The sequence below is a fragment of the Agelaius tricolor genome, unplaced genomic scaffold, assembly GCF_023055355.1.
Source record: "Agelaius tricolor isolate 1412-34295 unplaced genomic scaffold, bAgeTri1.0.p SCAF_31, whole genome shotgun sequence".
Lineage (NCBI taxonomy): Eukaryota > Metazoa > Chordata > Aves > Passeriformes > Icteridae > Agelaius > Agelaius tricolor.
In genome coordinates, this window is record NW_027269291.1 from 1,321,819 (window position 1) to 1,336,777 (window position 14,959).

At 57.6% G+C, this 14,959-nt stretch overlaps 2 protein-coding genes across 20 annotated transcripts in view; one reads left to right on the top strand and one right to left on the bottom strand.

Annotated features, from left to right (window-relative positions):
• The window catches only part of MAPT (microtubule associated protein tau), a 43,907-nt gene extending 38,517 nt beyond the window's left edge, over nt 1-5,390 (top strand). For all 16 annotated transcript variants that reach the window (XM_071451098.1, XM_071451101.1, XM_071451102.1 and 13 more), the window contains 3 exons: nt 272-353; nt 505-617; nt 2,553-5,390. In XM_071451098.1, coding sequence (XP_071307199.1) covers nt 272-353; nt 505-617; nt 2,553-2,768 — 411 coding nt within the window. In that variant the 3' untranslated portion in view covers nt 2,769-5,390. The remainder of the gene's footprint in view (nt 1-271; nt 354-504; nt 618-2,552) is intronic.
• A 2,118-nt stretch (nt 5,391-7,508) lies between these two features.
• KANSL1 (KAT8 regulatory NSL complex subunit 1) overlaps nt 7,509-14,959 on the bottom strand; it is a 75,478-nt gene continuing 68,027 nt past the window's right edge. For 2 of the 4 annotated variants that reach the window (XM_071451078.1, XM_071451079.1), the window contains 8 exons: nt 13,602-13,784; nt 13,123-13,281; nt 12,663-12,814; nt 11,148-11,266; nt 10,494-10,551; nt 10,012-10,124; nt 8,529-8,775; nt 7,509-7,866 (listed from right to left, as the gene is read on the bottom strand). In XM_071451078.1, coding sequence (XP_071307179.1) covers nt 7,579-7,866; nt 8,529-8,775; nt 10,012-10,124; nt 10,494-10,551; nt 11,148-11,266; nt 12,663-12,814; nt 13,123-13,281; nt 13,602-13,784 — 1,319 coding nt within the window. In that variant the 3' untranslated portion in view covers nt 7,509-7,578. The remainder of the gene's footprint in view (nt 7,867-8,528; nt 8,776-10,011; nt 10,125-10,493; nt 10,552-11,147; nt 11,267-12,662; nt 12,815-13,122; nt 13,282-13,601; nt 13,785-14,959) is intronic. The other 2 variants (XM_071451080.1, XM_071451081.1) reach the window with 2 other exon arrangements.

Here is a 14,959-nt window from a genome sequence, read left to right on the forward strand (position 1 = left end):
CTCTCTCACTCGAGCACTTAAAAATTGCCTCTACTCCCCCCTCTGTGGAGAGGTGATCTCGTGCATGCTGACATGTTAAGAGGCTCCTGCACACGGGCATTAATGATCTCCCATTTCTGATGGCAGTTTCTTTGGTGTCATTAATCCTCCTGGGGCTGGAGCTGTCCTTTCCCTCCAATCCAGCTCAGGTGCTGCTGTGTGTTGTGCTCCCCCTCCCCAGCTGCCCGTGCTGGCCTCCAGCTCATCCCCTTCTCCTCTCTCCTACGGGCAGGTGCAAATCGTTTACAAGCCAGTCGACCTGAGCCATGTGACATCCAAATGTGGTTCCCTGGGCAACATCCACCACAAACCAGGTACCCTTGGGGCTCAGGGGGGTGGGAGAGGGGCAGAGGGCTGGGCAAGGGCAGGGGCTGAGGGGAGGCAGTGACTGGAGCGCCCCAGTGAGCCCTGCAGTGCTGGGTGCTGCTCCCAGCTCCTGAGCCGCCTCTCGCGCTTCTCCTGCAGGTGGTGGCCAGGTGGAGGTGAAATCTGAGAAACTGGACTTCAAAGATAAGGTGCAGTCGAAAATCGGGTCCCTAGATAACATCAGCCACGTCCCTGGAGGGGGCAATAAAAAGGTAAAGGGGCCCTGGGGACAGGTGTGTGCTGCTGTGGGTGTGAGGGGACAGGGGACAGAGCAGTGGCACTGCCCAGGATGGCCCCTGAGTGAGCACGAGCCTGTGACAGCCTCGGCTGTGGTTTCCTGCTCTTTCTGCTGCCTCTGGAGTTTTCTGTGTCTCAAACCCTTCCCACCAAGTGTCACCATCAGCGAGCCCCGTGCTGTGCTGCTGCTGCTGCTGCTGTGACACCGAGCTGGCAGCTGCAGAGGTGTTGGATCCCCAATGAAAGTGGAGCATTAAAGGCTCAGCTTTATTTAGAGCAGGTGACTTTGCAGCAAACTGGCCCTTCAGAAGGTGATTTCTCCTTCCTGACCCAGGGCTCTGTGAAGGGAGGGCAGTGTTGGGGGGTTAAAGTGAGACACAAAAGGCACTCGGGTCAGGGAAGTGAGCTGGGGCTGAGCTGTTCCCACCAAGGCTTTGATGGTGACTTCAGTGAGTCTTGGCCAAGTAAAACAGCCCCACAGCTGGGCTTCAAGGCCACCAAGTCCCCAGCAGGCAGGGGGGTGAGGACATCAGGTAAGCACGGAGCTGAGACTCCAGCCTGGCCACACACAGGGTTCAGCTTCCCCGGGGAAAAGTGGGTTTTATCTTGCTTGTTTTTGCAGCACTTTTGTCTCAATGGGAGGGGAAGGTTCTGTTTCAGCTCCTGTATTTTGGCACTTTGTTCTTGGCCACGTGCTCTCTGTGCAGCTCCAGCTCTCACCTCCAGCTGGCCTCTGACTGCGGGACCGCTTGACTTCCTTACCCTTCTCTCTGCCGTGCATCAGCTCCCCTGTGCTTCACTGAGCCTTTTGCCATGGGTTTTGTGATCCAGTGGTGGCTCTGGCACATCCTGGCACATTCACTGGGCCATAGTTTGAAGAACTTGCCCTTTTCAGGGGAGTTTCTCTGCAAGGCTTTGACCCAGCAGTGGCATCACCACCTCAGCCTTCCAGCCTGCTTAGGCTGCCTCTCCCCTGCCCAAACCCAGCCTGGAGGAGGTTCTGGGTGTAACTGAGTCCAGGTGCAGCTCTGCTGCCCCTTTCACATGTCCCCAAGCCCCTCCTTGCTCTGTGACACACAGATCCACACCGGGACTCACAGTCCACAGCTCTTTAGGCTGAGCTCTGGTTCCTGTGCTGGGTGTGCCGTGGGGAGCTGGGTGCTCTGTGCTCTGCCCAAGTCCCTGTGCTCTCCTGTGCTGTTCCTGGAGTTTTCCCCCCTGGCTCCAAAGGCTGCCACTCTTCTTTCTATGAGTCAGTGAATGGCCCTGTTTTTCAGATCTTTTTCTCCCCAGTTTTCTATTTCTTTTCTATATTTTTTGTCTTTTTCCTTCTGGCTGGCATTTCTTGGATCATGGTTTTTGTTGCTGATGCATTTTTTGCCCCCCACTGCCCTGGGTGGGTTTCTTCACCTGTAGAGAGAGAAAGGCAAGGAAGACAAGACCTGGACCCCGAGCCCAGACCCCGCTGGGCTCCAGGCCGTGGTGCTGGAGCCACTCAGCCCCATGGAGAGCCAGCCCCCGGCCTTGCACTCGGCTGGGGAGGGCACCTGTAAGTAGCAAAGCAGATCCAGTTCAGCGGGAGAGGGGTTTGGCTCCTGGGAGCAGCAGCGTGGGCTAAGGGGAAGCTTCACGTGCCACGTCCCCCCATGATCTGTGCCAGGGGAGTGGGAGCAGCCCAGGTTGTGCCCTCTGCGTTCTGGGACCCAGGACCTCGCCTGGGGAGGATTTGGCAGCATCCAGATGCTCAGGTCCTGCTGTTGCCTCTGGTGCCTGGGACATGCTGAGGCCTGGGGACTCTGGGTCGCTGCTCTGAGCTCTGCTGCCACCTCCCAGCGGCCGTGTCTGAGCGCGCACCTGGCAGGTCCCCCTGTCCCCGGCCATGCCCCTGAGCGCCCTCCTCTCCCTCACAGATTGAGACTCACAAGCTGACCTTCCGCGAGAACGCCAAAGCCAAGACCGACCACGGCGCCGAAATCGTCTACAAGTCCCCCACCATCTCCGGAGATGCCTCCCCGCGCCGCCTTAGCAACGTCTCCTCCACCGGCAGCATCAACCTGGTGGACTCCCCCCAGCTGGCCACGCTAGCCGACGAGGTGTCCGCCTCGCTGGCCAAGCAGGGCTTGTGATCGCGGCGCGGCGGCCACCAGGAGAGAAGACAAGGAAAGGAAACGAAAAAGAAAAGAAACAAAAATAATAATCTGGCCTTCTTCCTCTGTTCCTTTTACAGCTGCTTCCCCGTCCCTAACTGGTTAATGATTTAACCTGCTTTTACTGTTCATTCAGCTCTAGCTCCAGGACTTCAAAATCAGTGACACTATGAGGTACAAAACCTCCTCTCCCCCTGCTCCTCGGAGCGCACAGCCCGTCCCGTCGCGTCCCCGCGCTCCCCCTGCTCCTGCCCTCGCTGTCCCAGCCCTGCCCGGGGCCCCCCGGCGAGGCGGGGAGGGGGCCCGAGGGGCGGCCACAGCACGACGCTGACCCGAGCACCCCGCACCAGCACAGGGCAGCGGGTGGCCCTCCCGGGAGGGGGCTGTGACCTGGCCCAGCTCGTGTCCTGCCGCTGGCCGGGCTGGGTGCGCAGCCAGGGCTGCGGGGAGGTGCCCTCCCTCCCTCCTTCCCCGCGTTAAATTTGCCTGCTGATTTGGAAGAAACCTTTTGTTTTTATTTCCGAAAGCCGAGATGTGTATGAAGATAACGGCCCCCTAACCCGCTCTCAGCTCCGGCAGCTGGAGTCCCGGCGAGGCCGGGTGCCCGCTCCGAGGGGCCCCGGGCGGCCGTTCCCCTCTCCGTGGCTGTGCTGGAACCGCTGAGTGGATGAGTAGAGGCTTTTCCCCATTCCTTTGGCAGCCCCTCGTGTCGTAGAGTAGATTTGTCTGTATATGCTTGGACCGTGCCAGGGTGATTGTTTTCATAAACGAGCATGTGTTTGAAAAATAAATGCTGTAAGTAGTTTTGAGCTGCCCCGCGCCGGCTCCGCCGCAGCCCAGCCGGGGGCCCGGGGAGCTCGGGCGGCTCCGGCCGTGCCCAGCCCCGGTGCCGCAGGAGGAGCCCGGCACCGCATGTCTGCCGGAGGAGGGGCACCCACAGCTCCAGGGCTGGGATGGCTCCTGGATTTGGGTGCAGCTTGTGACATTTTTGGGTTGTTCTTTTTCTTTCCCTGCAAGGTCAGCTCAGCGATGGCGGAGGTGGCAGCTCCATGGCTCTGCTGTGCCGGTGGCAGCGGTGAGACCCCGGCTGGACGCGGGGGAGGCGGCAGCAGCTCCCCCAGCCCGGGGCCAGCGGCTGCTCCCTGGCACTGAAGCCCCTTTGCGGGCGCTCCCCGGTGTGAGTTGGCAGCGCCTCACCCCTCACACAGCACTGACCACCCCAGCACACTCGGGGACAGGAGCCGGCCGAGTTATTGCTTTGGCTGCTCTTGTTCCTGTGGCTCCCTGGGGAGCACGAGGAGGTCCCGTGGCTGTCCCTGCCTGCCCCTTCCCTCTACAACCAAAGAGGCCGAGATGCCACCAGTGCAGCTGTGTGTCCTCCTGCCCTGTCTCCCCCAGGGGCCCCAGCCGAGCTCCGGGGGTTCAGCTGGAGCTGGGAGGGCAGAGGGGGCCCCTGCACCCCCGGGCTGTGCTGCAGGGAAAGCCGTGCTTTCCCAGCAAGGGCTGCAATCCTGGTCTGACAGGGCTGGCGGGGGGTCAGGGCCCCTGGTTGTCCTTGGGGTGGTGGCTGGGTGCCACCAAGGCTGCCAGAGCAGCTGTTCCTGGGCAGAGCAGCAATTCCTCCCCGGACAGGACCTGTGGGAGCTGTGAGCCCCCTCTCTCTCGCCCCTGTCCCTCTGCAGGGCTGGGCTGCCGCAGGCCTGGCTGTGGATGGACATGGTCTGGGGGGTCCAACCCTTCTCTGTGCAGCCCCAGGAGCTGCTTTATTGCTGGGGAGAGGCTGGTCCAGCAGCACCATCGTGTCCAGCTTGTCACTCGCTCCGTTCACTTGACTCCATGATTGTAAGACTCTGTGCTCCGTCCCTGACTCTGTAGCGCTGTAGGAGCCGCCGCGCTTTTTGTCCTCTGTAGAACGAGCAAGTTGGGAGAACCCTCAAAGCATCACCTCCTTACCCCTCTGGGCTGCAGGACAGGGTAGCTGAGCTCACCCGTCCTGTGCCACCCCTGTCCCCTCCGTGCAGCCCCTGAGGGACACCAGCACCCAGGGTGGGATGGCCTCGGTGTGCACCGAGCTCCAGTGAGCAGCCCCTTCCTACTCTGAGTGTCCTCAGCCCCGGCTGTTGTCCCCCCCGGGGGCTGTGGGGTGCCAGGACAGCCCTTTACAGCCACCACGTCACCCGCTGTCCCCTCCAGCAGCCTGAGCCACGTCCCCTGCCCCAACCCTGCCTTCAGACCCAGGCCCGAGGGTCCGGTGAGCAGCCGGACAAAACCCGACCCCCGGCTTCTCCTTTACTCCACACACATCTTGGGTCTGAAAAGGGTTAAAACCGGCACTGATTAAAAAAAAAAAAAAAAAAAAAGAATCGTATTTCTGCACTCCAAAAGATTCTGCGTGTTAGCCAAGGTCGGTGCCAGCCTGTGTGGTGTTGGCAGCCCCGTGCCCCCCGCGCCGCGCCGGGGAGGGGAGGGAAGGTTTGATCTCAGTGTATCATTCTAGCTTAGCTTCTGTCTGTGGGTGTCCATAGTGTATCGTGTGTTTAACAACTGGTTTACACTGTTGCCGTAAAAGTGAATTTGGAAATAAAGTCATTACTACAATAATGATAATTGGCACCTCTTTTGCATGGGGGGATGTGGGGTGGGGGATCCATCCACAGAGTCATCGACTGGTGCAGCACCGAGGGGCAGGGACTGGGTTGCAATTTTTTACTTTTTAAGCTCCCACGCTTCTTCCTGGGGCACAGAGGGGTGCAGGAGGGGTGACCCTGCCTGCCAGAGCCAGGAAGGACACAGCAGTGCTTCCCTGGATGAGGACCAGCAGCACCCAGTTAACCCGAGAAATGTAAAATAACCCCCAGCCCAGGGGTTCCCCCTCTGGCTGACAATAACTGCTGGAAAATAACATCACACAGGAAAAAGAGGCCACTGAAACACAGGAGGGAAGGAGCTGATCTGAGTGCACTGAGGGCCCCTTCCCAGTGTCAGCCCAGCCTTTCACACTCATCAAATGGAATATTACATTTTAATTTTTTTTTTAATCTTTTCTTCTTTTTTTTTTTTTTATAAGCACATTTGTGCTTTGCCAACAGAATCAAGACATTAACAAAGATCAGCTTCTCGGAAGAAAAGCATTTCTATATAACAAGGACATTACACAGCTCAAAGCAGGAAAAGAAAATATTTACAAAATACAAGGTGGGTTTTTTTTTTTGTGTGGTTTTTATAATGCTAAAAGGGTTATTCAGAATTTTCAACCTTATAAATAGAAAAGCACTTCTGCAGAGGGATATGGTAGCGCCATTGTTTGTTGGGTTTTTGTTTTAAAGAAACGATGACGGATCCTTTAAACTAGAACAGAACCAAAACCACGAGATCATGTTGAAAATTGTGAAAACCCCGACCATGAAGCAGTTCAGCGACTATTTCTTTACGATTACAAAATGGAGAAAAAAAAAAAAAAAAAAAAAAAAAGTCCTTTGTAATTTTTTTTTTCCCGTTTTTTTTTGTTTTTTTTTTTTTGGTGATGTGATTATACATAAGACAGGCACAATGCTAGCAACAGGACAGGGCCCAGGAGCCACACCGTCGGGACCGGGAAGCCTGACAATGGTGGGGACGGTGCGCGGGGTCCGGGATCGCTGCGGGTGCGGAACCGGGCGGGAGGGGACGGGGAGGAACAACAAACTGGGGCTCAAACTCAAATACCTGTCAGGAGGGGGCACGGCGGGCGCCCCGAAATGAAAGGGAACCGGCACCGGAGCTGGGACGGTGCGGGAGTGGAGCGAAGCTGCGGTGACCCCAGGCGGGACCGGGGTGACCCTGATGCCCCACCAGGAGCTGCCTCCATCCTTCCCTCTCTGCCCCCTGGTCTGACACAAACGCACCTGTGGGACCCCCGGCCCGGCCGCTCCTCGCTCACAGCTCCCCCAGCTCCAGCTGAACAGCCTCACCCCAAAGGGCATCCAAGTGCTCTGGGAATTCTGCTCAAAGCATCGGGGGCTCTTCCCCTCCCTGCCCTCGCCACACACCAAGTGTGCACAAGGTGCTTCCCAACTCCCACCTCTGCCACACCAAGCTGAGTGTGGAGCAGCCACAAGGTCCCTCCTTTCCCCCTGCCAGGAAGGCAGCCAGAGCCATGGCTGCTCCAAACCAGGGGAGAAGGAAGGGAGAGGTGTCCCCAGGGGCAGAGCGAGGATCAGGGAGGGACAGAATCCCCCCCTTTGGATACCTGGAACTACAACCTGGGGCAGGATAACGCAGGAGGGTGAAGTGCAGGTGGGCATTCTGCAGGTGAGGACAGCCAGACAGTGAAGGTTGCAATCCCAAGACATCACTTTTCACCACTAATTTCACTCCACTAAAACCTTTCAGGGTGGGGGGAGTGGGTTAAGAGAAAACGACACCCTTTTGGTGGGAAAAACTATCCCCGAAATCTGCTAGTCAGCTAAATCCTGTGCTCTAGTTTTATACACCTAAAGGAGGGAGGAAAGGGGAGGGGGTCTGGTGGGCTGCTCCCCTCCCGAGGCTTCACTCCGCTGGGAGGAATCTGGGGGCTCATTCATGTGACGAGGAAACATGGAGAAGGAAAAAAAAAAAAAAAAAAAAAAAAGAAAACAAAAAGAAAAAGAAAAAAAAAAAGAAAACAAAAAACAGTTTCTAAACTCCTTAAATTCACTAAAAACTGTGAAAATTCCCGGCAGGATGTTTGAATATCAAACGCAGATTTTGGAAGCTTTAATGCCAAGAGTTAGTTCTGTGTGTTGGTTTGCTCATGTCTCCCCGTGTGTCTCTATCTGTGCGCTGGCCGCAGGACTGCGGAGCAGGAGGAGGAGGAGGAGGAGGAGGAAGAGGAGGAGGAAGAGGAGGAGGAGGAGGAGGGGGGGGCCAGCGGGGCTCGGCTCTTGAGGCTGGGCAGGCTGGGCGAAGCCGAAGTGCCATCGCATTCCCGGGAGGATTTGCTGCCCGACGTGCGGCGGGTGCAGCGCGAGAGCCGGTCCTGGGGGTCGGGCTGCTCCTCGCACTCCGTCCGGGGGTCGTAGGAGAGCGGGAAGGTGCGGCGCTCCCAGGGCTGCACGGCCTGGGGGAGAGACAGGAGTTACGCAAAATCCCCAGGAAATCCCCGCAAAAGCCTCCTGTCCTCACTCCCCGCACGGATCCGGAGCTCAGAGCTGCTCCTGGTGCGGGTTCCCAGCTCGGAGCAGCGCCCGGGAAGCTCCAGCAGATGTGGAGAGGACACGGAGGCAGCTGCTGGCAGCGCTTCCCGTGCCCTGATCCCACCCGGGCCAGCGCTCCAGCACTGCCCACAGGCAGCTGCCAGGCTGCTCCCCACACCAGGGTCACCTGCAGTGCCACACCTGTGTCCTCACACCAGGGTCACCTGTGGTGCCATGTCTGCCTCCCCACACCAGGGTCACCTGTGGTGCCACACCAGGGTCACCTGTGGTGCTACATCTGTGTCCCCACACCATGGCCACCTCTGGTGCTATGTCTGCCTCCCCACACCAGGGTCACACCTGTGTCCCCACACCAGGGTCACCTATGGTGTCACACCTGTGTCCTCACACCAGGGTCACCTGTGGTGGCATGTCTGCCTCCCCGTACCAGGGTCACACCTGTGTCCCCACACCAGGGTGACCCGTGGTGTCACACCTGCCTCCCCACACCAGGGTGACCCATGGTGTCACACCTGTGTCCGTCCCCACACCAGGGTCACCTGCCCTGGCTGCAGCCAGCACCCACCTGCTCGTCCAGGCCGGCCTCGGGCGTGGAGCACCGCGTGTCCTCGCTGGACAGGAGCCGCAGGGAGTCCCGGGACAGGGGGGTCAGGGGGGCACAGAGCAGTTCAGGGCTGATGGGGCTGCGTGGTGAGTGGGTGTGGGACAGCTCCAAGTGGGAGTGGTAGCTGCCCACCTCAGGGGATGCTGGCTGGGGAGTCGAGGGGTTCCCCAGCTGGGGGGTCGTCCGTCCGTCTGTTGATCTGTAGGACCTGAGACAGGAGCAGGTTTGAGAGCCCGGCCATGCTCCCCCCCTGCTGCCTGATCCTACCCCAGGATCCTTTTACCCTGATGGGAACACGAGCAGGGAATGCCACAGCCCAGAGACAAAATCCACCCAGGCCCATCCCTGTCCCCTTTCAGTGTCTGGGTGCATCACTGATGCTGCTCTCCTGTGGTTCCATGTCCCACATATCTCCTACACTCCCAGTGCTGCACAAACTCCATGGTGAGAAGCTCCCTATGGAATCAAGACACTTCCAAGTGTTTGCCCCTCCTCACACCAGGTCACCCTTGGAAGCAGCTCAGGGACTGAGTGCAGGGATCAGCAATGCTGGAAATGCAGCAATTTCAGCAGCTGGGAGTGGGAGGAGCACAGTGAAATCCCAAGACCTCAGATTTCAACCAAGAATTACAAAAGTCTGAGCTCTGACACAGAGTCCAGATAAAAACCCACAAGCTACAAGCAGAGAAATATAACTGAGTTCCCAAATCCACGTGCAACTTTCCAAGATGAACTACAACAGCAAGTGGCCATCAAGGACTTCAGGGGTAAGAAATGGGCTAAAGAAACAGCAAAACATCCCAATCTCCAGGAGCATTAGGAACTGAAGCTGCAGAAGAAACAGGGCAGCAGCAGCAGCACGAGGGGGGTTTGCCACAGGCCAGGTTTGCACCTGCAGGAACCCCCACAATGGCAGGAACCAAAACCAAAGCAGCATCAAGGGCAGGGACAGAGCTGTGGCTCTGCCCCAGAACAAAGTGACTTCAGGCAACCAAATCCTGGTGATGGAACTGAAAAGAGCAAATCTCTTCTTGAGCAGGTTTATGATGAGATCAACAGCTGGAAACAGTGGTGGTTTTAGACACCCACTCATAAAGACACAGCAGAAAGGGAACTGAGTGCCCAGTGCCAGTGTCCCTGATCCTGCAGGAATGATGCCATTGCCAGCCCTGTGCCTTACCCTGGACTCTGGGCTGGCACAGCATCTCCCACACTTCTGGAACAGCAGAAATGCTTGAGGAAGCACTTGGTGCAGCTGTCTGCAGCCAAACTGGGCTGTGGCTTCACCCCCACCTAAGCAAGGCTGTGCCCCCTCCCACCTGGGCTCCTCCAGCTGGATGACGCCAAACTTTTCAACACCAGCTTTCAGCCATTTGTAGGAATCCCCAGCTGCTCCCAGGAGCACCCCAGTGCTGGCCATGTGGCCCTGAGGGCAGGGCTGTACCTGCTGCCCCGGCGCTGAGGGGGGACACTCGTGCTCCAGAGCCACCGCGCCCGCTCCATCTCCTCACACTTCCCGTGCCGAGCAGCAAAGGCTGAGTCTGACAAGTCCTCAACCTGGGAAGGGAAGGGCAGAGGGCTTGGTCAGAGCTTTCTTCTTTAAAGCAATCTTCTCTGTACAGTTTTGCCAGCACTAGTTGCAGTGAGAAATTAAATGTTATCATTGAGTTGTAGGATGTCCTGAGTTGGGAGGGACCCAACAGGGATCATCCAGTGCAGCTCCTGGCCCTGCACAGACACCCCAACAATCCCACCCTGTGCCCCAGAGCATTGTCCAAACACTCCTGGAGCTCTGGGAGCCCTGGAAAGGAACCAACCCCAGCTGTTGGTTCCCTGCTGAGGTCCCTGCCTCTGTTCCCTCCATAGACACTGCTCATTTACCACCAGCCTCATCCCACATTACCTGGGAAATAAAATCCTTCTTACCTCCTCGTTGTCCTCCTCAGGGTTGGCTTTCAGAGCACTGATATCAACTTCACGCCAGCTGCAACACAACCACCATGGGCATCACTCAGGGCACTGCTAGAACCAGCTGCACATCCCCCTCCCCTCCCAACACTGCCTTCTGGGAAAGGGGAAATTCCACCCTGCCATGAGGAGCAACACACTTAAAGCTCAGTTTGAAGCACCAGACCTCCTCAGTGGTCTGGTAGCACAGCTGGAGCTCCCCAAGGGCAGAGGAAGCAGAGCAGAGGCTGCTGCATTTCTTTCTCTTCCTCCCACAGGCTCCCTCCTGCCCTGCTCTGAAATGGGCCAGGGAAGAGCACAGGTGACCAGGAGGAAGACAGAGGGAAGTTGGGAAGAGGCAGAACTGCAAGGTTAACCCAGCCCAGGCACCTGCAGAGCTGGGAAACCACTGGGACCTTTGACTTAGCAGCAAGACAAGGAGACAACCAGGAGTGACTTTAAACTGAGCAGACGCTGAGCTGAGCAGTTGGCTTTGATGGCCAAAGGCCCCTCAGAGAAAACACTCTCTAACTTAGCCAGTCTCCAGCAATGCTATGATCAGTTTTCCAACCTTTCCCTTATTCCCCAGAAGAAGCAAAGCACTGTGCTTCCCCTCTGGGGCTGGGGCAGTACCTGGGGGTGAGGATCTCCTTGTACTGCAGCTTCTCCACGCGGGTGGTGGCAGCCACGGACATGGGGATGACGATGTTGTTTATGTCAAAGGAGCTCTCACCCCTCCTCCTCCTCGGCTGCTGCAACAGGGAGAGCCATGTGAGAAAGGGATGTGGGGTCTGGCACGTGGGAAAGTCATCACAGGAAGTCATTGATGGACAGAATGGCCCTGTCTGACCGACGGACACTTCAGAGCCAACATCAATTTGCATCAGACTAGAGTTCTCCTACTGCTTGCTCCAAGTCCTCTCCCCAACCCAAAATCTACTGCCCCAGCAGCAAGGAAAGCCAAATCCCAAGGTGTGGCTGCCCAGAGCAAGGATTGACCCTTTGGCTGGGGAGCCCTCACAGACCCGCAGCTGCCTGGGACGCTTGAACACAGGAGCTCCACCCCTGAGCCCAGAGTGTGGAGCCCAGGGCCTGGAATCCTCTTGCTGGGGGAGGGAAACCTCTTCATCTTGCATTTCTGAACGAGCTTGTGAAAGCACAGCAGGAAAAGCAGCAAGAGAAAACCAGGGTGGGTGTGCAGAGCCAAGGCAAGGCCTCCTTGAGGTGTCAGAGCTGCTGAGATGGGCTGTCCTCTCCTCCAAAACACCAAGCACACTCAAGCTGAACCACCACTGGGTTCTTCTGACACCCTGATGTCACAGCTGGTGATGGAACAATTGAATTCCGCAGTGAAGGAACCCAGTGGGGACCCAGAAGCCCATGGCAACAAGCCTGGAGCAGGGGGCTCCATGAATCCTGCTCTGCTCTCCCTGGGTCACATCCAGGCTTTGGCCCCAACTACCAAATGGGGGGGCAGAAAGAAGCCAAATCCTTCAGTGGGCCACCTGTGAGCTCAGCAGAATTCAGTCTTTCATTGAAAGGCTTCTGCTGACGTGGGCCTGGGAGGATGAGAGCATCTGGCGGAGGAGCTGTGCCATTGCCCTGTCCCAAGCACAGTGGGAGGGAGTTTCAGCCCAGACTCAGAGCTCATGAAGGTCCCACACTCTGCCACCCTCAAGCACTGTGGCAGTCTGAGCGTGTCTCAGAAGATGGTCTGAGTTCAGGGACTGCTGCACAGGTGGAAGATCCCCACCACCAGTGCTGTGCCCTGGCCCTGTGACCCCAATCTGGTGTCACAGCCTGGTGACACCGAGGGGAGCTGTCCCAGGGGAAGCAGCACTGCTGGGGCTCAGCTCTGCTCCTGGCAGCCCCACACTGCTTCAGACACCAAAATCTGGGTGTGCACCAAAGCCAAGGGACTGCTGGGAATGGAAACATTCACCAGCAGTTGCTGAGCTGATGGTGAACCTGGAACTGCAGCACAGCCAACACATCCAACACCCACCCAGCAACCCCAGCAGCAGCTGAACCAAAGGGTCCAGCGTGGCAAGAGGAACACTGAGCACTCCCCAGGCCAAAATCTGTGTACCAGCTGAGCCCCCACGATGGGCTGAGCCCAGAAGCCCTGGGAAGGCAGCAGATACTCACAGCAGTGCCAGAGGTGCCCTGGGAAGCAGAGCTGGCGGGAGCAGAGCCCTCGGAGGAGGTGGAGAGCTGCCGAGCTATGGGGCTGTGAGGGGTGGGGGTCACAGCTGCTGCCAGGTAGCTCGGGCCACCGACGTCCGTGTGATGCTTCAACACTGCACAGGGAGGGGGAGAAAATGAACAACAACATTAGCAAAAAAACCCAGCCCACCCTAGGGGGTGGTGGTGGAGAGGAAAGGACCATGTGCACCAGAGGTGGCCGGTGCTGAGGAGCACTGTGCAGGAAAGAGAAGCCGCCTTCTGAGGGGCTGCCCTGGGGAAGAAGCAGGTTAGAGCACACGAGGCATTGCTGTGGTGGCGGCTGGGCCCGAAGCAGTGCATGCCCCCTTCTGTGTGGGGCAGAGAGGCTGGGGATGCAGCAAAGCCCAAGCTCCCCCCGAGACACCTGCCCCTGGGGGCCTACCTTCACTCCTCTCAGATGAGCAGTCTCGCAATCGCTTTTTGTCAAAGGCAGGAGGCTGGGCAGAGCGCTCTGGCGCTCTCTCGGCCTTGGACACGGCCGAAAAATCGTCTAAAGGCGGCCTGTGTGCCTTGTCTGCTTGGGCTTTTTGATGGGAGCGCTCTGAGGAGGGGAACAGAGAAAGAGCTATGAAATGCCTGCTTTCACCTCTCTTTCTGCTGGCACAGGAGACTGGGGCAGAGTTTTCCAGCTGCACAAATTTTTGTCCACACCATGGGGGTGGCTGGGGAGGTGTGCTCAGAACCTGCGGCACTGCTGTGGGCATGGCTGACACCGAGCACGGGGAGGTCCCTACACACCTGAGCTGCACCTGCACACAGCTCACCTGCAGCCCTGCCATAGCCCTGCCTCACCCCTGGGAGCGGGATTGAAGGGCATCCTCCTCCTCCTCCTCCTCCTGCTGGGGCAGGGGCAGCACTTACTGGCCGCGGTGAAGAAGGAGTTGACCAGCTTGTGGCGGTCCTTGCGCGCGGGGTCAGCCAGGCTGGGGGGCACGGGGGCTCTGTGCTTCAGCGACAGCTTCTTGGGAGCTTTAGTTTTCTCGTAGGGCTTGTTCTGCCACTGGGATTTCAACATGCTCTGGAAGTGCAGGCTCGTCGGCACATCTGCAGGGGGTACAGAGCATTAATCCAAATTAATCGTGCGACAAAGAGTTGTGGTCTCATTACCCTGCCCCAGTGCTCCCAGTAAGAACAGCCCTGGGTGAACATGCAAGCACAGACTGTCAGACCCAGGCTTCCATACATTCTCCCCCTGCTCAGGAAGGACCTGCAATAGGTCCCAACATTTGTAATCTTTGTGAAATTCCTACAGGAGTCACAGCCCAACCATATCCTGGCAAGAGAACGAAGTTTTTTAAGTCAGAAAACTCCTGTGTCTTCACCTCTGTAGGTATCTTATGTGGTGCTACCTTAGATCTGACCTTCAAATATCTGAGGTATCTCAGCACCAAATCTGGGCTGCAAGAGAGAAATTCGGCCTAAATCCTCAATTTCAAGTCAAGCCAGAAGCCAACCAGGCACTGCAGCATGTAAATCTGCCTGATGTGGCATCTCAACCATGAGAAATTGTGTGTGACCACACCTGAGAAGCCACAAGGGCAGGAGGAACTCCTGGCTGGTAGCTGGACCCCTGTCCAGTATTTCCCTCCCAATTTCAGAGACTGGGAAGCCCCAGCAGATCCAGGCAGGCAAAGGGGATGGAGCTGGAGGGGACTTGGCTCCCTGGAGAAAGCCAGGACAGCTTCATTCCGGGTACCTTGGTGGTTAAAGCTGTCAGCCAGCCCCTTGCTAAGAAGGGCAGTGACAGGGTGATGGCAGCTCTTTGGCCATCACTGCTGGCTTGTGGGGACACGTCCCAAAAAACAGAGGGGCCAGGGCAGTCCCTCAGGGATGCTGCCATCCACTGGAGTGGCCAGACTTGGGGAAAATGGCCTCTGCTCTCTGCTCATCGTTTGCTTTTTCCTCCCAGCTGACATCCCACGCCATCTGTGGAAGGAGGGGGCAGGTTGAAGGGAGGGGGAGCAGGCCAGGACAAAACGCTGCCAGCAGGAAGGGAGTTCTCTGCTGGTTTGGCAGCAGTGCCACCATCCCTCCTCCCCCTGCTCCTCGGGAAGCAGTGCAGGGCTCCCAGGGACCAGCAGATGGCAACCACAGTGAGCCCAGCGCTCATCCTCCCTCCAAGGTTATTACATCATCCAAAAATTCCCAGCGAGAAATCAAACCAGAAAAAAAAAAACCAAAAAAAACCGAAAAACCCCACACCACCCTGGAAGGAAGGG